Source organism: Eschrichtius robustus, chromosome 9, assembly GCF_028021215.1.
Source record: "Eschrichtius robustus isolate mEscRob2 chromosome 9, mEscRob2.pri, whole genome shotgun sequence".
In the NCBI taxonomy this organism is placed as follows: domain Eukaryota; kingdom Metazoa; phylum Chordata; class Mammalia; order Artiodactyla; family Eschrichtiidae; genus Eschrichtius; species Eschrichtius robustus.
This window is the reverse complement of record NC_090832.1, coordinates 15,434,249-15,458,056: the sequence shown is the minus strand read 5'-3', so window position 1 is coordinate 15,458,056 and position 23,808 is coordinate 15,434,249. Positions and strand designations below refer to the sequence as shown.

The 23,808-nt window shown below is 38.9% G+C and overlaps 1 protein-coding gene across 5 annotated transcripts in view; it reads left to right on the top strand.

The window, feature by feature from the left end:
* Window positions 1-23,808, top strand: part of MTHFD1L (methylenetetrahydrofolate dehydrogenase (NADP+ dependent) 1 like) — a 242,306-nt gene that overhangs the window by 96,357 nt on the left and 122,141 nt on the right. For all 5 annotated transcript variants that reach the window (XR_011074944.1, XR_011074945.1, XM_068551140.1 and 2 more), the window contains one exon: window positions 21,323-21,462. Coding sequence is in view for 3 of the 5 variants with exons in the window: in XM_068551140.1 (XP_068407241.1) it covers window positions 21,323-21,462 (140 nt within the window). In the remaining 2 variants the exon portion in view is untranslated. The remainder of the gene's footprint in view (window positions 1-21,322; window positions 21,463-23,808) is intronic.

Below are 23,808 nucleotides of genomic sequence, written 5' to 3'. Positions count from 1 at the left end.
CAATTCATCCCACCCCCCCCCTTTCCCCTATTGTCTATACCAATTTTTCAGATTCCACATATACACGTTCATATATGATATTTCTTTTTCTCTTTCTGACTTACTTCACCTCTGTATGACAGTCTCTAGGTCCATCCACGTCTCTACAAATGACCCAATTTCGTTCCTTTTTATGGCTGAGTAATATTCCATTGTATATATGTGCCACATCTTCTTTATCCATTCCTCTGCTGATGGACATTTAGGTTGTTTCCATGTCCTGCTATTATAAATAGTACTGCAGTTAACATTGGGGTGCATGTGTCTTTTTGAATTATGGTTTTCTATGGGTATATATGCCCAGTAGTGGGACTGCTGGGTCACATGGTAGTTCTATTCTTAGTTTTTAAGGAACCTCCATACTGTTCTCCATAGTGACTGAATCAATTTACATTCCCACCAACAGTGCAAGAGGGTTCCCTTTTCTCCACACCCTCTCCAGCATTTATTGTCTGTTGATCTTATGATGATGGCCATTTTGACCGGTGTGAGGTGATAGCTCATTGTAGTTTTGATTTGCATTTCTCTAATGATTAGTGATGTTGAACATCCTTTCATGTGTTTGTTGGCCATCTGTATATCTTCTTTGGGGAAATGTCTATTCTGCCTGTTTTTGGATTGGGTTGTTTGTTTTTTTGATATTGAGCTGCATGAGCTGCTTGTATATTTTGGAGGTTAATCCTTTGTCAGTTGCTTCGTTTGCAAATATTTTCTCCCATTCTGAGGGTTGTCTTTTTGTCTTGTTTATGGTTTCCTTTGCTGTGCAAAAGCTTTAAAGTTTAAACTAGGTCCCATTTGTTTATTTTTGTTTTTATTGTCATTACTCTAGGAGGTGGGTCATAAAGGATCTTGCTTTGATTTATATCATAGAGTGTTCTGCCTGTGTCTTCCTCTAAGAGATTTATACTGTCTGGCCTTACATTTAGGTCTTTAATCCATTTTGAGTTTATTTTTGTGTATGGTGTTAAGGAGTGTTCTAATTTCATTCTTTTACATGTAACTGTCCAGTTTCCCCAGCACCACTTACTCAAGAGGCTGTCTTTGCTCCATTGTATATTCTGGCCTCTTTTGTCATGGATTAGGTGACCATATGTGCGTAGGTTTATCTCTGGGGTTTCTATCCTGTTCCATTGATCTATATTTCTGGTTTTGTGCCAGTGCCATCCTGTCTTGATTACTGTAGCCCTCTAGTATAGTCTGAAGTCAGGGAGCCTGATTCTTCCAGTGCTGTGTTTTTTTTTCTTTTCTCAAGATTGCTTTTGCTATTCAAGGTCTTTTGTGTTTCCATACAAATTGTAAAATTTTTTGTTCTAGTTCTGTGAAAAATGTCATTGGTAATTTGATGGGGATTGCACTGAATCTGTAGATTGCTTTGGGTAGTGTAGTCATTTTCACAGTGTTGATTCTTTCTATCCAAGAACATGATATATCTCTCCATCTGTTTGTGTCATCTTTGATTTCTTTCATCGGTATCTTATAGTTTTCTGCATACAGGTCTTTTGCCTCCTTAGGTAGGTTTATTCCTAGGTATTTTATTCTTTTTCTTGCAATGGTAAATTGAATTATTTCCTTAACTTCTCTTTCTGATCTTTCATTGTTGTTAGTGTGTAGGAATGCACGAGATTTCTGTGTATTAATTTTGTATCCTGTATTCTCACTTTCTGGAGAGTTTTTATCATAAATGGGTGTTGAATTTTGTCAAAAGCTTTTTCTGCATCTATTGAGATGATCATATGGTTTTTATTCTTCAATTTGTTAATATGGTGTATCACACTGATTGATTTCCATATATTGAAGAATCCTTGCATCCCTGGGATAAACCCCACTTGATCATGGTGTATGGTCCTTTTAATGTGCTGTTGGATTCAGTTTGCTAGTATTTTGTTGAAGATTTTTGCATCTATGTTCATCAGTGACATTGGCCTGTAGTTTTCTTTTTTCGTGGTATCCTTGTCTGGTTTTGGTATCAGGGTGATGGTGGCCTCGTAGAATGAGTCTGGGAGTGTTCCTGCCTCTGCAGTTTTTTGGAAGAGTTTGAGAAGGATAGGTGTTAGCTCTTCTCTGAATGTTTGATAGAATTCGCCTGTGAAGCCATCTGGTCCTGGACTTTTGTTTGTTGGAAGATTTTTAATCACAGTTTCAATTTCATTACTTGTGATTAGTCTGTTCACGTTTTCTGTTTCTTCCTGGTTCAGCCTTGGAAGGTTATACCTTCCTAAGAATTTGTCCATTTCTTCCAGGTTGTCCATTTTATTGGCATAGAGTTGCTTGTAGTAATCTCTTATGATCCTTTGTATTTTTGTGGTTTCAGTTGTAACTTCTTTTTCATTTCTAATTCTATTGATTTGAGTCCTCTCCCTTTTGTCTTGATGAGTCTGGCTAAAGGTTTATCAATTTTGTTTATCTTCTCAAAGAGCCAGCTTTTGTTTTTATTGATCTGTGCTGTTGTTTTTTTCATTTCTATTTCATTTATTTCTGCTCTGATCTTTATGATTTCTTTCCTTCTACTAACATTGGGTTTTGTTTGTTCTTCTTTCTCTAGTTGCTTTGAGTGTAAGGTTAGGTTGTTTGAGATTTTTCTTGTTTCTTGAGGTAGGATTGTATTGCCATATACTTCCCTATTAGAACTGCTTTTTCCGCATCTCATAGGTTTTGGGTTGTCGTGTTTTCATAGACATATGCCATGTTCTTGAATGGGAATAGTCAGTGTTAATCATCATTCCTCTGTCAAACTAACATGTAAATTACTATAAAATTACTGTGCTATATATCATACCATATTATGGTATAGCACAGTAATTATGCTGGGGAAGGAAAAAATTTCCCTCTACCCTTGTAGGTTTTTCTGGCTGGCCTAATAATTACATTGACATGAGACAGATTAACAGGAGAAAAACCAAATTTAATCATGTACGTACAGGGAATCAGAACATGAGAGATTCCAAAGACAGTCAGGTAAAATGAAGTATATATTTCATCCTGGACTAAGGAGAAGGCTGTAGGGTCTGGGACCTCATAGGTTATGAAGGCAATTCACAGGAAGATGAAAAAACAAATGTTTGGTAAACAAATGTTTCCTTGATTATGCAGAGACAGTGGGACACAAAGAGAACTTTGATCTCCCTGCCGAGTACCGCCCCCCCACGTACACCTGACCCATATTCTTTGTAGGTATCTGTGGTGAACGTGCTCTTCCTGGATCAAGCCCTTTATCTAAATTCTTTCAGGCAGTTAAGGAGGAAGTAAAAAGAAAGAATTCCTGAGTGTTCTGTTTCTTAAGAATAATCAACATAAAATAACCCTCATGTCAAAGAGACACATTTTGGGGTGGAAAATTTCGCTCTCCTATGGTTACTGTAAAAATAGAGGAAGATGAGCTTCATAGTTAAATCAATAGCAACATTTGTTTAGATTCTAAAAGAATAAATCATGAGGATAGACAAGAAAAAAAATTTAAAGAACAATGATGGATGATTTACCTAACTAGATATCAAAACAAGATAATACTGCCATAACAATAAAGAGGAATAAACAAAGAAAACTGGTATCAAAAGAATACCTGAGTGTCCTTAATCAGACTTACTGCATTATATGTAGATATTAATAACTTGATAAAGATAACATTTCAAATCAGTGGCCAATGGATGTATCACTGATTAAATGATGTTCAGACATTTGACTATTAATTTTTTTTTTTTCCCATCCAGCCACACTAGTCTTCTTGCTATTCCCCAAACACACTGGGTGCTTCCACCTCAGGATCTTTGCACTGGCTCTTCTCTCTGCCTGGAGCACTCTTTTTTTTTTTTTTTTTTTTTTTGGCTGCCCCACCACAGCATGCGGGATCTTAGTTCCCCGACCAGGGATCGAACCCGTGCCCCCTGCAGTGGAAGCGCGGAGTCCCATGACTATTAATTTTTAAACATAAACTTTAGAGTCCTTCATCACAATTTATTCTGAATAAAGATGGATTAAATTTTAATGTGAACGTTAAAACATAAAGCTTTAAGAAAAAAAGCAAAAAGTATGGTATTATTGGTGTAACATCAAGATTATTAAAAAGAATAGATGTGTATAGAACGTGGAAAGAAGTTCACAATATATAAAGTAAAAGAAATTACGCTGCCAAGCAATATTTATAATGTATTTCTTGCATTTTAAAATTATGAAATAAATATATACCTGCAATGAAAAGGTATGAAAGAAGTATATCAGATGATTACTTTTATTCATCTGTGGGAAATGGGGTCATGGTGACCTTCACTGTATTCTTTACGTATTTTGGTATTCGTGAAATTTTTACAATTAGTGTGCATTACTTTTGTGATTTTTTAAAAAAAGGAAAAATTGATTTAAAATCTGAAGTTATTTGACACACAGAGTTAGGGAGAAATGGTTTTTAGGCAGAGTGCACAGAACAAACAAATGAATGTGGATGGGAAAGAGTTAGTGGGTTCTGAGGATAGTTTAGCTGGAGTATAAGACGTGGGGGAGATGAATTTCGTGGTTAGATCGGGTCATTTGGAGGGGAATAAATGCCGATCTGAAATGTTATGCTTTCAATTACTGGTAGAGATAAATGGACAATTCTTCAATAGTGGTTCCATTAAGATTCCCTTGAGAAGATGGCGTTTGAGGGAGGTTTTGAAAAAAGTTTAAGATATAATCCAGTAAAGGGGGACAGAGGGGGAAAGGTCAGTATGTGTTCAGGGAATCACCAGGAGTTCATCCAGCTCAGCGATATGGCAGAGAAAACAGACTGGACATGTATTTTCAACGTCCTTAAAGGTCATGGAGAAGAGCATACAGTTTCTGATCCATGAGAACTTCCGGAATGATTTTGTAGTGTTACTGTTATCAGGACTCCACTGGAAGATGGGGTTTCTTCCCAAACTACCCCTTTCCCATCAGGTAAGACAGTCCACCTTCCTGAAGAGAATGATTGAGGGGGAGGAGAGGCCAGAGGGTTATCTAATTGGGCCCCTTCCCCAGGAAAGGACTCGGTTAGCAGTTACAGATGTGGGTGCTTCACAACCAGCAGCACTACTTCTGGGCATTTCCGCAAGGTAAGAGCTCAGAAATACAATGTTGAGTGAAAAAGCAGCTAGTGCAATCGTAAATACAGTCTCACACACTTAAAAAACATACAAACAGCACTGTATTTTGTTTATGCCTTTGGACATGCGCAGAAGAATGAAAACATGACCCGCATAAGCACCAAGTTAATAAGAATTGCTGACTGTGAGAGGAAGGGAAGGAGCTGAACTGGGTACCCGTGCATGAGGATAGCCTTCAGCTCTATCTGTGCTGCGTTACTTCTTTGTAAAAGGAAAATAAGCAGTTGTGGCAAAATGTTAATGTTTGTTATTTATGCAAGGCGGGGGAGGAATATAGGTTGGAATTGAGGAGACAGGCTGAGGCTAGACGCATAGATTGGCAGTTGTCATTAGTATGTGGTCAAGTCTTTACTTTTTTGAGAGCTAAATCTGGACGCTGACAGTCATGTTCAGTGGGTCAGGGCCTTCACGTTGCTTTCTGGCAGGAGCGATGGTTGTGTATAGCCATCCATGCTCTTCCGTCTCCCTTGATAACGGGCATGGTAGAGATGCGGACAGTGGCTGACCTGAGGGATGAGACAGCCTGAGCCCCGGCGAGACTTTCTCTCTACAAACTCACTGGGGAGAAGTGAAGAGATTGCTCAGAGGTTGCCCTTGTAGCCTGCTGTCCAGAGGCAGTGAGGATGGCTTATTCATCCACTAAAAACTCCTTCTTCCCCGCTGAGATGTTCAGTTATGTCCTAAAGAATGAGGGGTTTTTTTTTAATTTTTATTTTTCATATATTCAAGTGTTTATGCACACAGACATACTGAATTTTAGACACCAGCGATATGAGTACCTTCTTTTGATTGCCCTCCGCCCCAGCCCACCTCAGTCTTGTTTAGTCCTTTTTTGTTTGTTTTATACAAGTGCATGAATGTTTTGGTCGACTGGATTGTTTTTACTTTCTAGGGTCAGGCAATAGTTTAATAATAAATTCTAAAAATATTTGAAACAACTATGAAAATAGGTTTTTTTGCCTTCAAAGAACACTTCTTTGTTTAGCACATACACAGGGGAGATAGAATTTAGAGTGGGAACAGTTCTGAAAGTCAGATGAACAGGAAACCCTCTTGAGACCTACTGTGTGTCCTCTTCTACTGCAGACTGACATACCGGTTTCTGCTGTCTTGATTTTTAAATCTGTGTCTGGAGCTTTCGATTAGACCCTCTCTCACTTACCTTCAGTGGCATAGCTTTGGGGCATCTATCAAAGAGTTACAGCCACTCTCAGCCTCAGAAATTTTAGCTTTTTCATCAGCAAAACTTTGAGCCAATCTCACATCTTTTCTAAATTAGAAATGTAACGTTGTCTTTAGTCCCAGAGTTACTGTTGTGCAGAGAAAGAAAACACTGCATAACGTTCAAATTATGTGCAAACTGAAATGATAGAAATGAAAAATGCTATCACGTTTCTAAGTAGGCTTTATTTTCACAAAGGAATCAGCTAGGATTAGGTTCACCCACACATAACAGCAATGGTGAAAAAAGTGGCCCAAAGCAAATATAAGTTTATTTCTCTGCCATGTAAAAGAAATCCAGGGTAGACAGTCTCAACTGGTATGTCATCTACTCAGTCATCAGGGTGTGCCTAGTAGCCCAGGATGGTTGCATAGGCCCCAGCCATCACATCTGTAACCCAGCCAGCAGGAAGGAGAATCAAAGGCATATCACCTTTTCTAGAGCCTTACTGGAAGTCATACAACACTTCTGTTTACATCTCATTAACAACCTTGGTCTCTTAGCCATACCTAGCTGCAAGAGAAGCTAAGACGTTTTCTGATTCTGTATGGGCTCCTTTAAATAGAATGGTGAGGTTAGCATGACATAGTTCAAGAGGTTTTCCCAGACTCAGAATCAAGTTAATGCCAAGTCATCCATGTCACTATACCTCACTCTCTCTCTCTCTTTTGTGTGTGTGTGTGTGTGTGTGTGTGTGTGTGTGTGTGTGTGTGAGACAATATCTGCCAGTGTTTAGAGAGAGTAGACCTTTGACTTCTTTGACTTCACTACACAAACATGCTTAGGATTATCTTCTAAATCAGCCAAACCGACAGGCCCACTTTCATTCTTAAGTAAATCAAAGATCAGTTTTTTTCTTGTGTGATACAAATAATCATATTTTTATTATTGGTACTTAACCCAAGTTGGACCCCACTTCTAGATATAAGGCCAGGCTGGGGACATACCAAGAGCAGGAGAAAGAAACAGGGGTGGCAAATGAGGGTTTGTTCTTTGTTTATACAAAATAAGAATGATACCAAACTTTAGTATCAACTCCTTCTGCACATAGGGATGGGGTAGAGGTGCAGAGGTGGGAACATGAGAATTATTCCTGACGCTTTGTTACCTTTGTTACCTTCCCCTTATAAACTGTGTTTACTTGGACATCTCAAGGGCATATTCCGTGGTCAACAGTACAGAGATTCAAGGACATAAATAACAGCGAAAACGGTTAGAAGGGCCTGATATATTTTCTCCTTCACGCCAGATTTTCCAGTAATCAATAATATGTTTCTACTCATATATATTCATTTTATAGACGGAACGGATTATTTTTTAAATAAGCCAAGGAAAAAATATGCTCATCCCTCCTTCGGGGCAATTATCTTTACTTTGAGTTTTTTAGACTTGTAAGGAGGAATTACTGGCCTTTTCAGTGAGTCCTCATGTGTTCTGTTAAATCGAATCCTTTCAAGATCTTGTACCACTGGACAGGCAGGGGGGCTTGTCTATTGCTAGTGACCAGGTCAGACACACTGAAGAAAACATGGAAAGAAGGACCGTGGAGACCATTTCTGCCCAAAAGAGCCACTGAATCAGTGAGAGTAACATTGCATCTGTGCCCCTAAATGTACTGGTAATGGCTGATACCACTGAGGTTAGGGTCGTCATTCCTTTGAGCTACCTGTGCCGTTTGTCCCAGTGCTGAGCAGAGTGGAACCAGGTCTGGATAATCATTAAATTGATCTTGTGAGAAACCAGTGGGGCTAGACATGACTGTAAAACCAGCCGGTCTGTCTCCCTTCCTAGATAAGAAATCTGCAGAGTCTGGGCCAGTGGCTCTTGGATGTTTTGACTGAAACCCAGAGCATAAAGTACATTTTATATCACAAAATGCATGTGCACACGTGCACACACGTGTGCAAAAATGGAATCAATGTCTTATGAAACAAGACTACTTTCTCTTATCATATGTCATGTATCCTAATATTTCCTATCCTATTTCTTCTTCTTTTTTTTTAAATTCTTGTTGCAACCCAGTAAATTGATTATGTAAAACACTAACGGGTCTCTACCTTCAGTTCAAAAATTCCTGCCCTGCCTGCTTTTATTTAGTTAAGTACGTTGTAGAATCTTCCAGCTTTCAAGTTTAGAATGTTTTCCTTCCGTCTTAGTTTCTTTTTCTATAATAGAAGTTGTCATACTAGGAATGTTGGTAGATTTAATTTGTTTCCAAACTCAGGAATCTTGGTTTCTCTTGCTGGGTTTCTTGCAGTCGCAGAAGAAGCTAATATAGGTTTTTGGATGTTGTTTTTTTCCCCTGGGAACCTTTGAGATAAAACGTATTTACCTTTTGACATTTATGCTTTTTTCCTCCTTGGCTTGGTTTTCATCAACTGCTCGATGAAAAATGTTCTATTTCATCTTTCCATTACTTTAGATTAAGGCATGTTGTTAGCAAAGACTTTCAGAATTTGTTTCAAGTTATTTTCCTAGTGTCCGGTTTTCAGGAGCTGCAAGAGAACAGCTCTGCCCCAAGCAGTCATCCAAAAATCCAGGCCCTTAGCCAGAACTTTGGCTTTAGCAAACCACAAACCACAGTTTGCTAAAAATGGAAGGGTTAAAACCCTGGTCAAAGCAACGACATTGTACAAGTGCTCATGATCTGTACAAGAAGATGGCATCTTTGGATAATGAATTTATGAATTTAATTCAGTTGGATTTTTATAGAGGAGGTAAAAAGTAGCATGTATAATTTAATTTTCATCTAAACATTTTTTTCAAAATCAGATTTCACTTTGGTCAAAATCATTTTACAAAACAAGATGTATAACAATGGGTTCAAATAACGGGAACCAGTGTCTGTACCTAATTAATTCTCTGGAAGAAGGAAATTCTGGATCCTGATACCAGCGTACATCTAAGTGGCATTACTGGTATTTTCAAAGTTTTTATTACTACCAAAAACAGATAGTTCATGTGGACCTATGTCCTTTTTACACTTTCCTTATCTTCTCTTTCCTTTTCTCCTAATAAATCCCCTGTAACCTTCTCATGCTTCTATATGACTACCAAACTTCCCCTAATGTGTGTAAGCACTGCCATCACCAAAAAGGTAAGAAAGAGGAAAGGCACATGTTAATATTAATATTTTTTTTCTTTTTTAATTGGTTTCTTTTTCCTTTAAATCTCCTAATATGTGCCCAGTTAAATCTGTATACTTGATGAAAATTTGACCCTAAGACATTTAATAAAACCGAAGAGCAAAGACAAGTCCGAAAGAGCAGAAAGGATTGAATTTTTTGTAGAACTTCATAGACTTAAGTTGGATCCTTAAAATTAATATGTTCTAGGGCTTCCCTGGTGGCGCAGTGGTTGAGAATCTGCCTGCCAGGGCAGGGGACACGGGTTCGAGCCCTGGTCTGGGAGGATCCCACATGCCGCGGAGCAACTGGGCCCATGAGCCACAACTACTGAGCCTGCGCATCTGGAGCTTGTGCTCCGCAACAAGAGAGGCCGCGATAGTGAGGGGCCCGTGCACCGCGATGAAGAGTGGCCCCCGCTTGCCGCAACTGGAGAAAGCCCTCGCACGGAAACGAAGACCCAACACAGCCAAAAATAAAAATAAATAAAATAAAGAATTACAAAAAAAAAAAGAGGAAAATATTAAAAAATAAAATAAAATTAACACGTTCTAAACCAAGTCCCCCCACCCTTTTTTTTTCCAGCTGTAGTAATAATACAGAGCTTCCCCTGTCATTTATTGATTCATCCTGGTTTACTTAGTTTCCTTCTAGTCATTGAAAAAATAATTAAAATCCTCGAAGGCCAGCGCCTACCTTGAGCTCCAATTCACAGTTTATGTGCTTCTGTGACTCTGAACTCCACTTGCCCTGAGTTTATCTGTAGACAGCTGCAGCGGAGTAGACATGTTTACATAGGATAGAAAAAGGCAGTTTGAAGAGTCCAGTTTCCATTCCTTTAGCATTGTTCAGGAATTATAGCCACAGTGCTTCAGAATGAAGCCTAGTCCGGCATCTACCTTACTTCTTCCTGTACAAAGGTTTTGTTTTCATTTCTGATTTGTCGTGAGAAAGTTAAGTGCTAACTGAATGAAAGCTATGGTTTTATTTCTCCCTCTGTTTACTAGAAATTCTTTTGAGGATTAAGTTAGCAAAATCTGCCCTGTGCAGACATACTTCTTATCTCAACCTATTTTGAGCTAAACTGATTGCAAAGGCTAGTTCTTCTGTGAGGCCTCTAACAGTCCATAAATTCAAGTTCATGTCCCAAAGTAATGGGGACTCACTAGGTTGTGTATTTGATATGTATGTTGGTTGCATGTATCATGGAGAGAAAAATTATTAGCATTATAAAGTGGCTGTGAAATCTGAAAATTCTAATCTTCTGAGTACACATGGAGTAAACCCTTAGTGACACAGCAAGGTGGAAATTCAATTTGCTATGGTGTAGTGACAATATTCAGGTGTCTCAAGTAGCCAGAAACTCAGGGACAACTCTTGGTGCCTCAATTTAACTCTATCTCAGAGCCTAAGGAGGGTTTTCCCCAGTGTAAAAGCAGAAACGAGAATTTCAGATCTGAAGTATTTGTTGCCTTTTCTCCCACCGTGGTGTGCAATTTGGAAAGGAAAACCCAAGCAAGAGAGTTGGGGCTGGTCATTTCCCCAGCCAGTGCTGGAGGGTGGACGCCTAGCTTGGAAGAGGCTGGGAAGACCCATCTTGGCATCTGACTCATCCAGTGAAAGGTGGTGAAATACCCCGTGACTCCCAGAATACCATCTGGTTCTCAAGAGGCCAGATTGCAGAGCAAGTATTCTCTACCTGTGACCTGTTTCTGCTGGTGTTGGATACCAAACCCAGATGGAGCTGGTCCTTGCAGCTCTTTCTTTTTCACCAGTATACTGCCCGCCACTGCCCAGAACTCAGCACTGTAGGCTGAGAACTGGGAGAGGATGAGATTCATTATCCCTAAATGAATTGCTCTAAGAGAGAAAAGAACTTCCTGAATTGAGAGAGAGAGAGAGAGAGAATGGAGGGAAGGAGGGAGAGAGGGAAGGAAGGGAGGGGAGAAATATAGTAGAGAAGAAGACTGCAGATAACTTACTTTCTTTTATCACAGCAGGGCCACATTGCAATTAGAAAACAAGTCTGGGGTTCAGGAAAAGAATCTTAGAGCTACATCTTAGATATCAAATTATTATTGAAGTACAAGGTGTTGAGATTTCCATCTTGGTACACAACTTGCCAAACAGCTGAGTTAAAGAAATGCTGCAGGATCAGTTATACGTGGACGGGGCAGGATGGAGTGGGGGCCTAGCCTGCAGTCAGATGGGCCATGGTTTCCATCCAAGCTCTATCGCCTTCTAACTGTGTGACCTTGGGAAAAAATTATTTAAACTTTTACATCTTTAGCTTCATAATCTGTAAGCAGAGGATGAAGGCGATAAAAAGTGAAGTGAGATGAAGAATGTCTAGTGCATTGCCGGGCACACAGGCATGTCAGTAAATGTAAACGTCTGTGCCTCTCCCCAAGCCCCAGTCTCTATTTGAATAGCTTTTCCCCATCATATATGTTTGTTCTTAGTAGTAAGACAGATCATTGCCATCACCCGCGTTGTCCTGTATTCCTCGCCTCCTTACGAAGTTGGTGCGTCAGTCACCTGTGAGACACTACTTTTCATCACCAGGAACTGCCATGTTGTAGTAAACACATCGTTGGCACAGCGCATCAGACTTTGCTGAGTGGAGTTTTTACTGACATTTCAGGGTCTCATATGATTATCGTTAACATAATCTTGTACAGCCTTTTTGTTCTAATGCAGCAAATGCGTTTGTAACGTTCTCAGGAAGAGTGTCTAGAAAGTGCAAGGCTCCTTTGTCCTGCTTGAACTAGGGCAGAGTGTCTACCTCTTTGGGCATTTTGGGTAGATAATTCCAGGTGGGTTTTTTGTTGTTGTTGTTGTTGTTTTAAGTGGGTGTGCGGCTGTCCTCTGCATTCTAGGATGTTTAGCAGCGTCCCTGGCTCCTACCTACTAGATGCCAGTTACAATAACCAAAAGTGACTCCAGATATTGACACGTGTCCCCAGTTGAGAACGACTGAACTGCACTTAAGATTGTGATTCCATAGAAATGGGTTCAATAAACATACTAACCCATGAGATCATCTAGAAGTAATCGCGAAAGAGAGTTGATTCAAATTTGCCTACATACTGATAGATAAATAAACATTTTGAAGTATCAAAGGGAATTCAAGCAGGAAAAAAATGAAAAGAAAGGTTAGAAAGATGTTCCTTTGTTATTAGGTAATGAATGAATCTTCCTCATCTGTGTCTTGTTAAAAATGTGCTGGCTGGCTTCCCTGGTGGCGCGGTGGTTGAGAATCCGCCTGCCAATGCAGGGGACACGGGTTCGAGCCCTGGTCTGGGAAGATCCCACATGCCGCGGAGCAACTAGGCCCGTGAGCCACAACTACTGAGCCTGCGCGTCTGGAGCCTGTGCTCCACAACAAGAGAGGCCGTGATAATGAGAGGCCCGTGCACCGCGATGAAGAGTGGCCCCTACTTGCCGCAACTAGAGAAGGCCCTCGTACAGAAACGAAGACCCAACACAGCCATAAATAAATAAATAAATAAATAAATAAATAAATAAACCCAAAGTTAAAAAAAAAAAAATGTGCTGGCAGCCCTGTTTGCTCACTAAGTGAAGACAGGGGCACACTGATAAATGCTTAGATGCCTGGCAGGGTAATAGAGGTTCAGTAATTATTGAATGAGAAGAAACAAAGGCTTTTCCTAAATTCTGGGGTGTATATGTCTAATCAAGAGTGCTTTTGGGCAGAATGGCAGAGAGTATGTAATATAGAAAGGAGCGCTCTGGGCCAGGCATCAGAGGGACCTGGGACAGCATAGCAGGTTCTTCATTGTTATCTCAAGAAGAGAGCTTACCTGGCACATAGGAGTCCTGAAGAGGTTAGAGTATGTTATCCCTAAAGGTCCCTCATAGCTCTAGAATTTTATGAACCCATGGCTTATAGGGCCTGCCTATGATGTCATGACGTTAATGCTTTTTTTTTTTTTTTTTTTAAGGTAGCAGATCAGTGATTACTCTAAAATCTGAGTCCCGATTGTCACTGCAACTTCTCTGTGTATAGCAAGTTGGGGATGTGATAGAATAACTTAAATATAAAAATCATTCTCTCTGCCTCATTGAAGAATTTCGTAGATAGCAAGTGTGCCTGTCAGTAGTGGGTTTTTTGTTGTTAATTGTTTCTGTTCAGTTTGTACCATGTGACTCGGGGTGTCCTAGCAGATCAGCATAGAGAGCCAGCCACCCAGTTGTCCATTATTGGTTTTTACCCAGAGCTGTTTCCTGTGCAGGTTACGAAGAGTATTTGTCCAAATAGTCCCTTCCCAGAGCAGACCCACTGACAGTTCCTTTCTGAGCAGATTATGGGTTTTGGAGTTTGAATCAAGCCAGGCTACAAAATCCCTATCTACGAGCTTCTGTGCTCACACAGAGTATCAGTCAGCATTTCCTGTTTCCATTCACGCTGTAAGTTGAATAGATGTAAACAACCCCCTCGCCCCTGCCCCCCCCCAAAAAAAGAGATTGCCAAGACAAATAATTCCTGTGGCATGGGCAGTTTCTCGCAAACCTTTTAAAACATGCAGCTTGCAGAAGTCTACATTATGTGCTCTTCAGGATTGCTAAATCATAGTAAATGTACTTGCTTCATGACACAAGACCAAGTCTATGCTACAGGCCACATTAAATAATTCCTTCTCCCGTATCTGTTTTAAAATTTATAGAGAGCAGCAAAGACAGTAAGGGAATAAATTGCTTATTTCAGGTCACTGGGAAAACTTAACTTATGGGTTTTCGATGTCGACCAGTCCCAGAATTTGCCTAGGAAATGGAACTTGCCCCCTTATCACAACCAGACACTGTCCCCCTTGCCCGTGGGACTAAGACACAGATACACAGCACTGCACGGTGTCCATGTCGAAGTTAGTTCTTGTTGATGACACCGTATTAAGTGGTCCTTACTTTTTGGAATTACTGACCCACCAGCGTACCTTCTGTTTTCCTTAGCAGTCTGATATTTGCAAACAAATAAAAATACATGCAGTATTTCCAGTTTTCAACGGATAAGAATCTGGCACTTCCTCCTGTTTTCTTCATATTGTTTGCCTCCATATTTCCTTTGCATTTGGAAGCCACAGTCCTAGACCTTTATTACCGCATCCTGTTTCCTTCCCTAACTGAAGTTCTCTTTGTTACTGTGCTTCCTCCCTCCCAATAGGACATTAATCTTGTCTAGCTTATGTAGGCATTTGAGGTGGTCTATCTTTTTCAGATATGACCTTTATAGCTCTTATTAAAATGGTTTTGGTATTTTAAGAAAAAAAGATATGCTAGGGAGCTGTAAGAAAACCATTAATTCTGTTTAAATTCTGTATTATGTATATATGTCTATCTACCTTTCTCTGTTGAATGATAGCTGGCTCCCTCTCTGATAGTTTCTTCTTTTCTTTGTTAATTCACTCATTTTTTTTGCACTTGGTACTAGAGATACAAAGGTGAATGAGATCTGGCCCCTGCCCTCCACATGGGAGGTGACGCATACGTCTGATTAGGATGCTACGTGCAGAGATAGATGTGGGCTCCGTGGAGCAACAAACCAGAGGGCTAGGAGGGGCAGAAAGGGTAGCTTCCTCTGCCTGAGAAGTTCAGAGCAAGCTTCCAGGAAATGAGACATCTGAGCTAAGGCTTTAAGGGAGAGGGGAGAGAAGAACATTCCAGATGGGAGAAGAGGGGTGAGGATGACAAGTCACATGGTTTGTGTGGGCTCTCCAGGAAGTGGTATTACTCAAACATGAAATTTGAGGCAGAGGGTGAGGAAAGTGAAGGTAGTTACATTAGGGTGGCCTTCGGTTTTACGTTAGGGATCTTGGGAGTTTTTCCTTTGGCAGCACTGAGCTGATGAAGGTAGGAGAACTTGGTAACTATATGTGAAGGCTGAGGAAGGGAAGAGTTCAGGTTTTTTTGAAGAGAATTTGAGCATGCAACTTTTGCAAGGGAATTACACGTTTATAAATAAAATGTGTTATTAATATATTAATAACACAATAAAACAAGTGTTTTGACCAAGTGTTTTGAAACTTTCTATTGCCTTTTGTTTGGTTTGGAGGTATATACGTTAATTCAGTGCCTACTATGTGCCTTGCAGTGTTAACAGACATGGTCCCTATCCTCATGGAGTTTACAGTCTAATAGGGGAGCTTCAAGTGGACATGTGCATCCAATTGGAAAGACTAGCGATCACTTGATCAAACCCCATTATGTGAAATGTACATAATAGTCTACTTCTAACTATAGGGTGACATTAAACAGTTTTTAAAATATCATAGCATAGCTACATCGCTTGTTCAAAGGAAATATAGTAAAGGGGAAGAAAATGACTTGTAGCTATGTTCATTCCAAATTGAATACTTTCAAAGGAATGTTTTTCAGTTCGTCAAAGGCGTATCAACAGTCATAAAAAAATTTTATACCCTCTGGCACCATACTCTCACCCTTGGGAATTTATTCCAAGAATATAATTTGGAAGAGATTAAAGTCCATATGCACAGCTATTTTGCAGCATTATTTATATTGGAAACAATCCAAACATCTAATAACAGGGGGAACAATTTTGCAAATCTTGGTACATCAACAACAAAATTATAAGTTGCCACTTATAATTCTTGGAAGTTTGTAGTACAGCAAGAAAACTCTGATAATTTTAAAGTAAAAGAGCAGACTACAAAATTCTACCTATTCGTTAAAAATTATATAGGAATTTGAGGTACTAAAAGGAAACCATAAAGAATTAGGACAACTAGTTGACTAAAAAAGTCAAAAAGAGTCTGAAATTATGGGTGATGTTTTCTTTTCTTTTTTTTTGAATTTAATTTTATTTATTTTTTTATACAGCAGGTTACTAGTCATCCGTTTTATACACGTCAGTGTATACATGTCAATCCCAATCTTCCAATTCATCACACCACCACCACCACCCCCCACCGCTTCCCCCCCTTAGTGTCCATACGTTTGTTCTCTACATCTGTGTCTCAATTTCTGTCCTGCAAACTGGTTCATCTGTACCATTTTTCTAGGTTCCACATATATGCGTTAATATACAATATTTGTTTTTCTCTTTCTGACTTACTTCATTCTGTATGACAGTCTCTAGATCCATCCACGTCTCTACAAATGACCCAATTTCGTTCCTTTTTATGGCTGACTAACATTCCATTGTATATATGTACCACAACTTCTTTATCCATTCATCTATCGAGGGGCATTTAGGTGGCTTCCATAACCTGGCTATTGTAAATAGTGCTGCAGTGAACATTGGGGTGCGTGTGTCTTTTTGAATTATGGTTTTCTCTGGGTATATGCCCTGTAGTGGGGTTGCTGGATCATAGGGTAATTCTATTTTTAGTTTTTTAAGGAACCTCCATACTGTTCTCCATAGTGGCTGTATCGATTTACATTCCCACCAACAGTGCAAGAGGGTTCCCTTTTCTCCACACCCCCTCCAGCATTTGTTGTTTGTAGATTTTCTGATGATGCCCATTCTAACTGGTATGAGGTGATACCTCATTGTAATTTTGATTTGCATTTCTCTAATAATTAGTGATGTTGAGCAGCTTTTCATGTTCTTCCTGGCCATCTGTATGTCTTTGGAGAAATGTCTGTTTAGGTCTTCTGCCCATTTTTGGATTGGGTTGTGTGTTTCTTTAATATTGAGCTGCATGAGCTGTTTATATATTTTGGAGATAATCCTTTGTTGATTCGTTTGCAAAAATTTTCTCCCATTTTGAGGGTTGTCTTTTCGTCTTGTTTATGGTTTCCTTTGCTCTGCAAAAGCTTTGAAGTTTCATTAGGTCCCATTTGTTTATTTTTGTTTTTATTTCCATTACTCTAGGAGGTGGATCAAAAAAGATCTTGCTGTGATTTATGTCAAAGAGTGTTCTTCCTATGTTTTCCTCTAAGAGTTTTATAGTGTCTGGTCTTCCATTTAGGTTTCGAATCCATTTGGAGTTTTTTTGTGTATGGTGTTAGGGAGTGTTCTAATTTCATTCTTTTACATGTAGCTGTCCAGTTTTCCCAGCACCACTTATTGAAGAGACTGTCTTTCCTCCATTGTATATCCTTGCCTCCTTTGTCATAGATTAGTTGACCATAGGTGCGTGGGTTTACCTCTGGGCTTTCTATCTTGTTCCATTGATCTATGTTTCTGTTTTTGTGCCAGTACCATATTTTCTTGATTACTGTAGCTTTGTAGTATAGTCTGAAGTCAGGGAGTCTGTTTCCTCCAGCTCCGTTTTTTCCCCTCAAGACTGCTTTGGCTATTCGAGGTCTTTTGTGTCTCCATACAAATTTTTAAGATTTTTTGTTCTAGTTCTGTAAAAAATGCCATTGGTAATTTGATAGGGATTGCATTGAAGCTGTAGATTGCTTTGAGTAGTATAGTCATTTTCACAGTATTGATTCTTCCAATCCAAGAACATGGTATATCTCTCCATCTGTTGGTATCATCTTTAATTTCTTTCATCAGTGTTTACAGTTTTTTGCATACAGGTCTTTTGTCTCCCTAGGTAAGTTTATTCCCAGGTATTTTATTCTTTTTGTTGCAGTGGTAAATGGGAGTGTTTCCTTAATTTCTCTTTCAGATTTTTCATCATTAGTGTATAGGAATGCAAGAGATTTCTGTGCATTAATTTAGTATCCTGCAACTTTACCAAATTCATTGATTAGCTCTAGTAGTTTTCTGATGGCATTTTTAGGATTCTCTATGTATAGTATCATGTCATCTGCAAACAGTGAGAGTTTTACTTTTTCTTTTCCAATTTGGATTCCTTTTTTTTCTTTTTCTTCTCTGATTGCTGTGGCTAGGACTTCCGAAACTATGTTGAATAATAGTGGTGAGAGTGGACATCCTTGTCGTGTTCCTGATCTTAGAGGAAATGCTTTCAGTTTTTCACCATTGAGAATGATGTTTGCTGTGGGTTTGTCATATATGGCCTTTATTATGTCGAGGTAGGTTCCCTCTATGCCTGCTTTCTGGAGCGTTTTTGTCATAAACGGGTGTTGAATTTTGTCAAAAGCTTTTTCTGCGTCTATTGAGATGATCATATGGTTTTTATTCTTCAATTTGTTAGTATGGTGTATCACATTGATTGATTTGCCTATGTTGGAGAATCCTTGCATCCCTTGGATAAATCCCACTTGATCATGGTGTATGATCCTTTGAATGTGTTGTTGGATTCTGTTTCCTAGTATTTTGTTGAGGATTTTTGCATCTATATTCATCAGTGATATTGGTCTGTAATTTTCTTTTTTTGTAGTATCTTTGTCTGGTTTTGGTATCAGGGTGATGGTGGCCTCATAGAATGAGTCTGGGAGTGTTCCTTCCTCTGCAGTTTTTTGGAAGAGTTTGAGAAGGATGGGTGTTAGCTCTTCTCTAAATGTTTGATAGAGTTCACCTGTGAAGCCATCTGGTCCTGGACTTTTGTTTGTTGGAAGATTTTTAATCACAGTTTCAATTTCATTACTTATGATTAGTCTGTTCATGTTTTCTGTTTCTTCCTGGTTCAGTCTTGGAAGGTTATACCTTTCTAAGAATTTGTCCATTTCTTCTAGGTTGTCCAATTTATTGGCATAGAGTTGCTTGTAGTAGTCTCTTAGGATGCTTTGTATTTCTGCGGTGTCTGTTGTAACTCTCCTTTTTCATTTCTAATTTTATTGATTTGAGTCCTCTCCCTCTTTTTCTTGGTGAGTCTGGCTAATGGTTTATCAATTTTGTTTATCTTCTCAAAGAACCAGCTTTTAGTTTTATTGACCTTTGCTCCTGTTTTCTTTGTTTCTATTTCATTTATTTCTGCTCTGATCTTTATGATTTCTTTCCTTCTGCTAACTTTGGGTTTTGTTCGTTCTTCTTTCTCTAGTTCCTTTAGGTGTATGGTTAGATTGTTTATTTGAGATTTTTCTCGTTTCTTGAGGTAGGCTTGTATAGCTATAAACTTCCCTCTTAGAACTGCCTTTGCTGCATCCCATAGGTTTTGGATCGTCGTGTTTTCATTGTTATTTGTCTCTAGGTATTTTTTGATTTCTTCAGTGATCGCTTGGTTATTTAGTAATGTATTGTTTAGCCTCCATGTGTTTGTGTTTTTAACGGGTTTTTCCCTGTGATTGATTTCTAATCTCATAGCGTTGTGGTCAGAAAAGATGCTTGATATGATTTCAATTTTCTTAAATTTACTGGGGCTTGATTTGTGACCCAAGATGTAATCTATCCTGGAGAATGTTCCGTTCACACTTGAGAAGAAAGTGTAATCTGCTGTTTTTGGATGGAATGTCCTATACATATCAATTAAATCTATCTGGTCTATTGTGTCATTTAAAGCTTCTGTTTCCTTATTTATTTTCATTTTGGATGATCTGTCCATTGGTGTAAGTGAGGTGTTAAAGTCCCCCACTATTATTGTGTCACTGTCGATTTCCTCTTTTAGAGCTGTTAGCAGTTGCCTTATGTATTGAGGTGCTCCTATGTTGGGTGCATATATATTTACAATTGTTATACCTTCTTCTTGGATTGATCCCTTGATCATTATGTAGTGTCCTTCCTTGTCTCTTGGAAGGTTGCCTATCTCCACTTCATTTAGTTGTTTTTCTGGGGTTTTATCTTGTTCCTTCATCTGGTACATAGCCCTCTGCCTTTTCATCTTGTCTATCTTTCCATGAATGTGGTTTTTGTTCCGCAGGCTGCAGGATTGTAGTTATTCTTGCTTCTGCTGTCTGTCTGTCCTCTCTATTTTTCTTTTCTTAATTTTTATTAAAATGTGTGTATTCAATGAATGCTGGGGACAAATATCCTCATTTATTCACATGTTAAATGGTTTTTATTTTATCTTAGTAAATTTTTTTTACTGCCTCTTCCTATTTCTGCCATAAATTATGGCCTTGGTTGTACTGTAAGTATATAGTGCATATTCCATAAATATTTAATATCTATTACATTAATAGTATTCCTTCCCTAGAGCAGTGTGCTTCTCAAATTTTAATGGGCATTCATCTCACTAAAGGATCTTTTCAAAATGCTGGTTCTGATTCAGTAGTTCTGGGATAGAGCCCAAGAGTCTGCATTTCTGATAAACCCCCAGGGGCTGCTGATGTGGCTGGTCCAGAGCTCCGCTTCGTGTATGAAGATGATGCAGCTTACCCAGCGTCAGGAGTATTATCTTGGAAGGCAGTGTTGGATAGTCTCCCTGCTATAGCCGTAACTGCCTCAGTAACATTTTTAGCAATTTGGGGGCAGGGGAAATGATGGTTAAAGATGAGTGTCCTCTGTGGTTGTGAAGTAAAGATACCATCTTATTATCAAGCCTGATGATCAACCTCCTTAAACGACTCAACTAACTTCAATTTTGTCCATCAATAGAAATGGCCAGATGGAATGAAAATAAATGATTCTGTATGTATCTTATGAAGAGTAAGGAAAGATCTTCCATACTAAGCATACCAGCAATGTTCTTTGACACACTTTGGAACCTGATTAAAAAGTTGGAAATCCCATCTGTGTTAAGAAAAGCTTTGCCTTGACCTTCTATACTGGAAGAAAAATGTTGGCCATGGCAATGAATCCTTAAGGAACAGTGGTGTGAAGCAGAGTAGAGAGTCATCTTTTTATGGAATGTAAGGAAGTAGGACATTTTCTAAAACCATGGAAACATCTTTTTACCTTTGTATATGAACAGGATGCAGTGGTGTATAGTAACCTTGAACGCGGAGGAAAATTTGTCATCCTTTGAATTTGAACCACATCAATGATTGTCAAAACCTACTGTTGTTTTTAGAAGGTAATAGCAAGTTTCAAACTTGATTCTCCACAGTGACTGAAGCTGGCTTTGGTGCTGATATTGGCATGGAGAAATTCTTCAACATCAAGTGCAGAGCTTCTGGCTTGGTGCCCAGTGTTGTGGTGCTGGTGGCGACGGTGCGGGCTCTGAAGATGCACGGAGGTGGACCAAGTGTAAGCACCATGCTTCCTTTCTAATAAAACAGAAGGAAGCAGAATTGAGCCTTTGAAACATCCAAACCTGCTTCATAACTGCAGTTTTCTAGAATATCTCCTTTTTCACAAATCACCATTACAGGGCACTTAGAGTTCAGTTCCATCAAGTAATTAGTAACACCCACAAAGTTATTTCTAAGCAGTATTTTGGAAAGGAGCATAATGTGACCATTTTTTAGTTCTAAGAGTCTAAACTGAAACTTATGTCAACATTTTATAACCCTGTGGTAATGGGAGGATAGAGGCTTTGGTTCCTGAATGAAGAACAGAAGGGTTAGAGTGATTGCTTTTGTGGGTGAGGTTGTTCAGTGCTTGTACAGATAGTTTTTTGGTTCACTGACGCTACATCTCGTCAGATTTCATCTAGCGCTATTTTCCTTCTGTTTCTGTTTATTATGATTTCATTTTATAACTCTGTTAGCGCACTGGGTTATTTCTAAGAGAGCTTTGCTTAGAAAACACAAATTCTATTTTAACATTTTTAGAGACTTTATCATGTATAGAATTCACACACACCTGAAAGGGAGTTTTCACCTTTCCACAGCAAAGATGTAGTTTTTTGGGTTTTTTTCTTTTTCTTTATCTTTTTCATTTTTAGGGATTTCCAAAGGGAGAATAAGAAATGTTGTGCTGATTAACCATTTTTGAAATAAAATCATTTGGAGTTTCTTTATCACTTATACTATTGATATATTACACAAACTGCCAAATCTGATTTCTTAATTAGTATACTGTGTCTGCAAATATCACACAATGATTAATTAATATAGCATAAACAAATAACAAGTTTGACATGATGAAACGCCATAATGTGCACTGTTTAATCATCTTAGCAATTCTTTGTCCTAGGAGAGGCAGACATTATATCATTTTACAGATGAGGAAGCTGAGGTTTGATGTGTTTAGGGGATGTCGCCAGGCCAGCAGAGAGCCAAATCTCAAGCCTGGGGCTGAGATACAGATTCTCCACTTTTGTGAGGCATTCAGAGCTGAATATGAATGAAGGGTAAACCTTTTCTGAATCCCTAATCAGCTCATTAATACCAGACACTTGAGCACTTCATTTTAGCCTAGCGCTTCACCATTATATCAAAGGCAAGATTGACACAGCAGGTATTATAATATAGTAGTGCTAAAGAGTTCTGATTTTGTTCAAAACACCAATTGTTGCTACCAATCACTCCTTGAGTTCAGACTCTGAAGCTGTATCAACTTCCATTTTCCAAAAACGATCTCTACCTATATAAGATAAATTTGAAATTCCCCCTGCCTGTTTTGCACCCTGAAAATTATAAAATCAAAGGGCTTTAATACTGGAAAGGGCTTAGAAATTAGTCTGGTTCAGTCTTTGCAAAGATAAAATTACTGAGGTGCTGGAGGATTCCGGGTCTTGCTTAGTATCCTCCGTCTATTTAGGGCACTAATCAGACATGAAATCAAGGTCTCCGGACTTCTAGTCCAGTGCTTTTGCACACTCCAATCTCGTCTCTGTCCTATAAAAATTCACTACATGATTTATAATCCTGTTTCAGTTCATCTTAATGTGTGTGCTCTGTTGTACAGTGGTTGCATTTTCTGCTCACCTTAATCCTTGGTACCTCTTTCAGTTCCCTTTCATGTCGTGTTTCCATGCTAGTGATGATTGTAACAGGGCTCGAGATTAGTAGGCACAGATATGGGTGGAGGATAATGAAAGGGGAGGGTCAGGAAGCCAGATGAAGCTTAGCATTCCTCTCCTGGACTCCAGCAGTGCTTCTGCATCATATTATTTTATGAATGTCTATATGTGTACCTCCCCACTCGACTCTGAATTCCTTGAGATTAAGGACTATATCTTATTAATTTGTGTATTCCTCATGCCCGGCATACTCTGTATCAAGGAAATGTTTTCAGTAATTGAATAATACATGAACTTTGATCTTCTTAATCCTGTATTCCACGTTATCCACCTCAGTGTCATTCCTTCTTACTTGAAACAACTCCATAGTAATGTTTTTGATCCATTATAATTCCTACTTCCTTTTGATATCATTACACAAATAACCACGGCTGCCTCTTATGTTTATTCAGCTTGTTTTTTTACATAATTTATGCAGTGGAAAATCCTATGACCCTTGAACTTGCCCGTTTTAGCCCCAGTCATATCCTGTCTTCCAAAATGCTGGCCATTCTTGGTGCAATGGAAGAACTAATACATTTGGATTCAGATATGTCTTTTATAATTAGTTCTTTAAACATAGTTTCTTAAGGAGGGTTCTCCATAACCAATAGGATGTGTATTTATATAAAAAGATTTGTTATAAG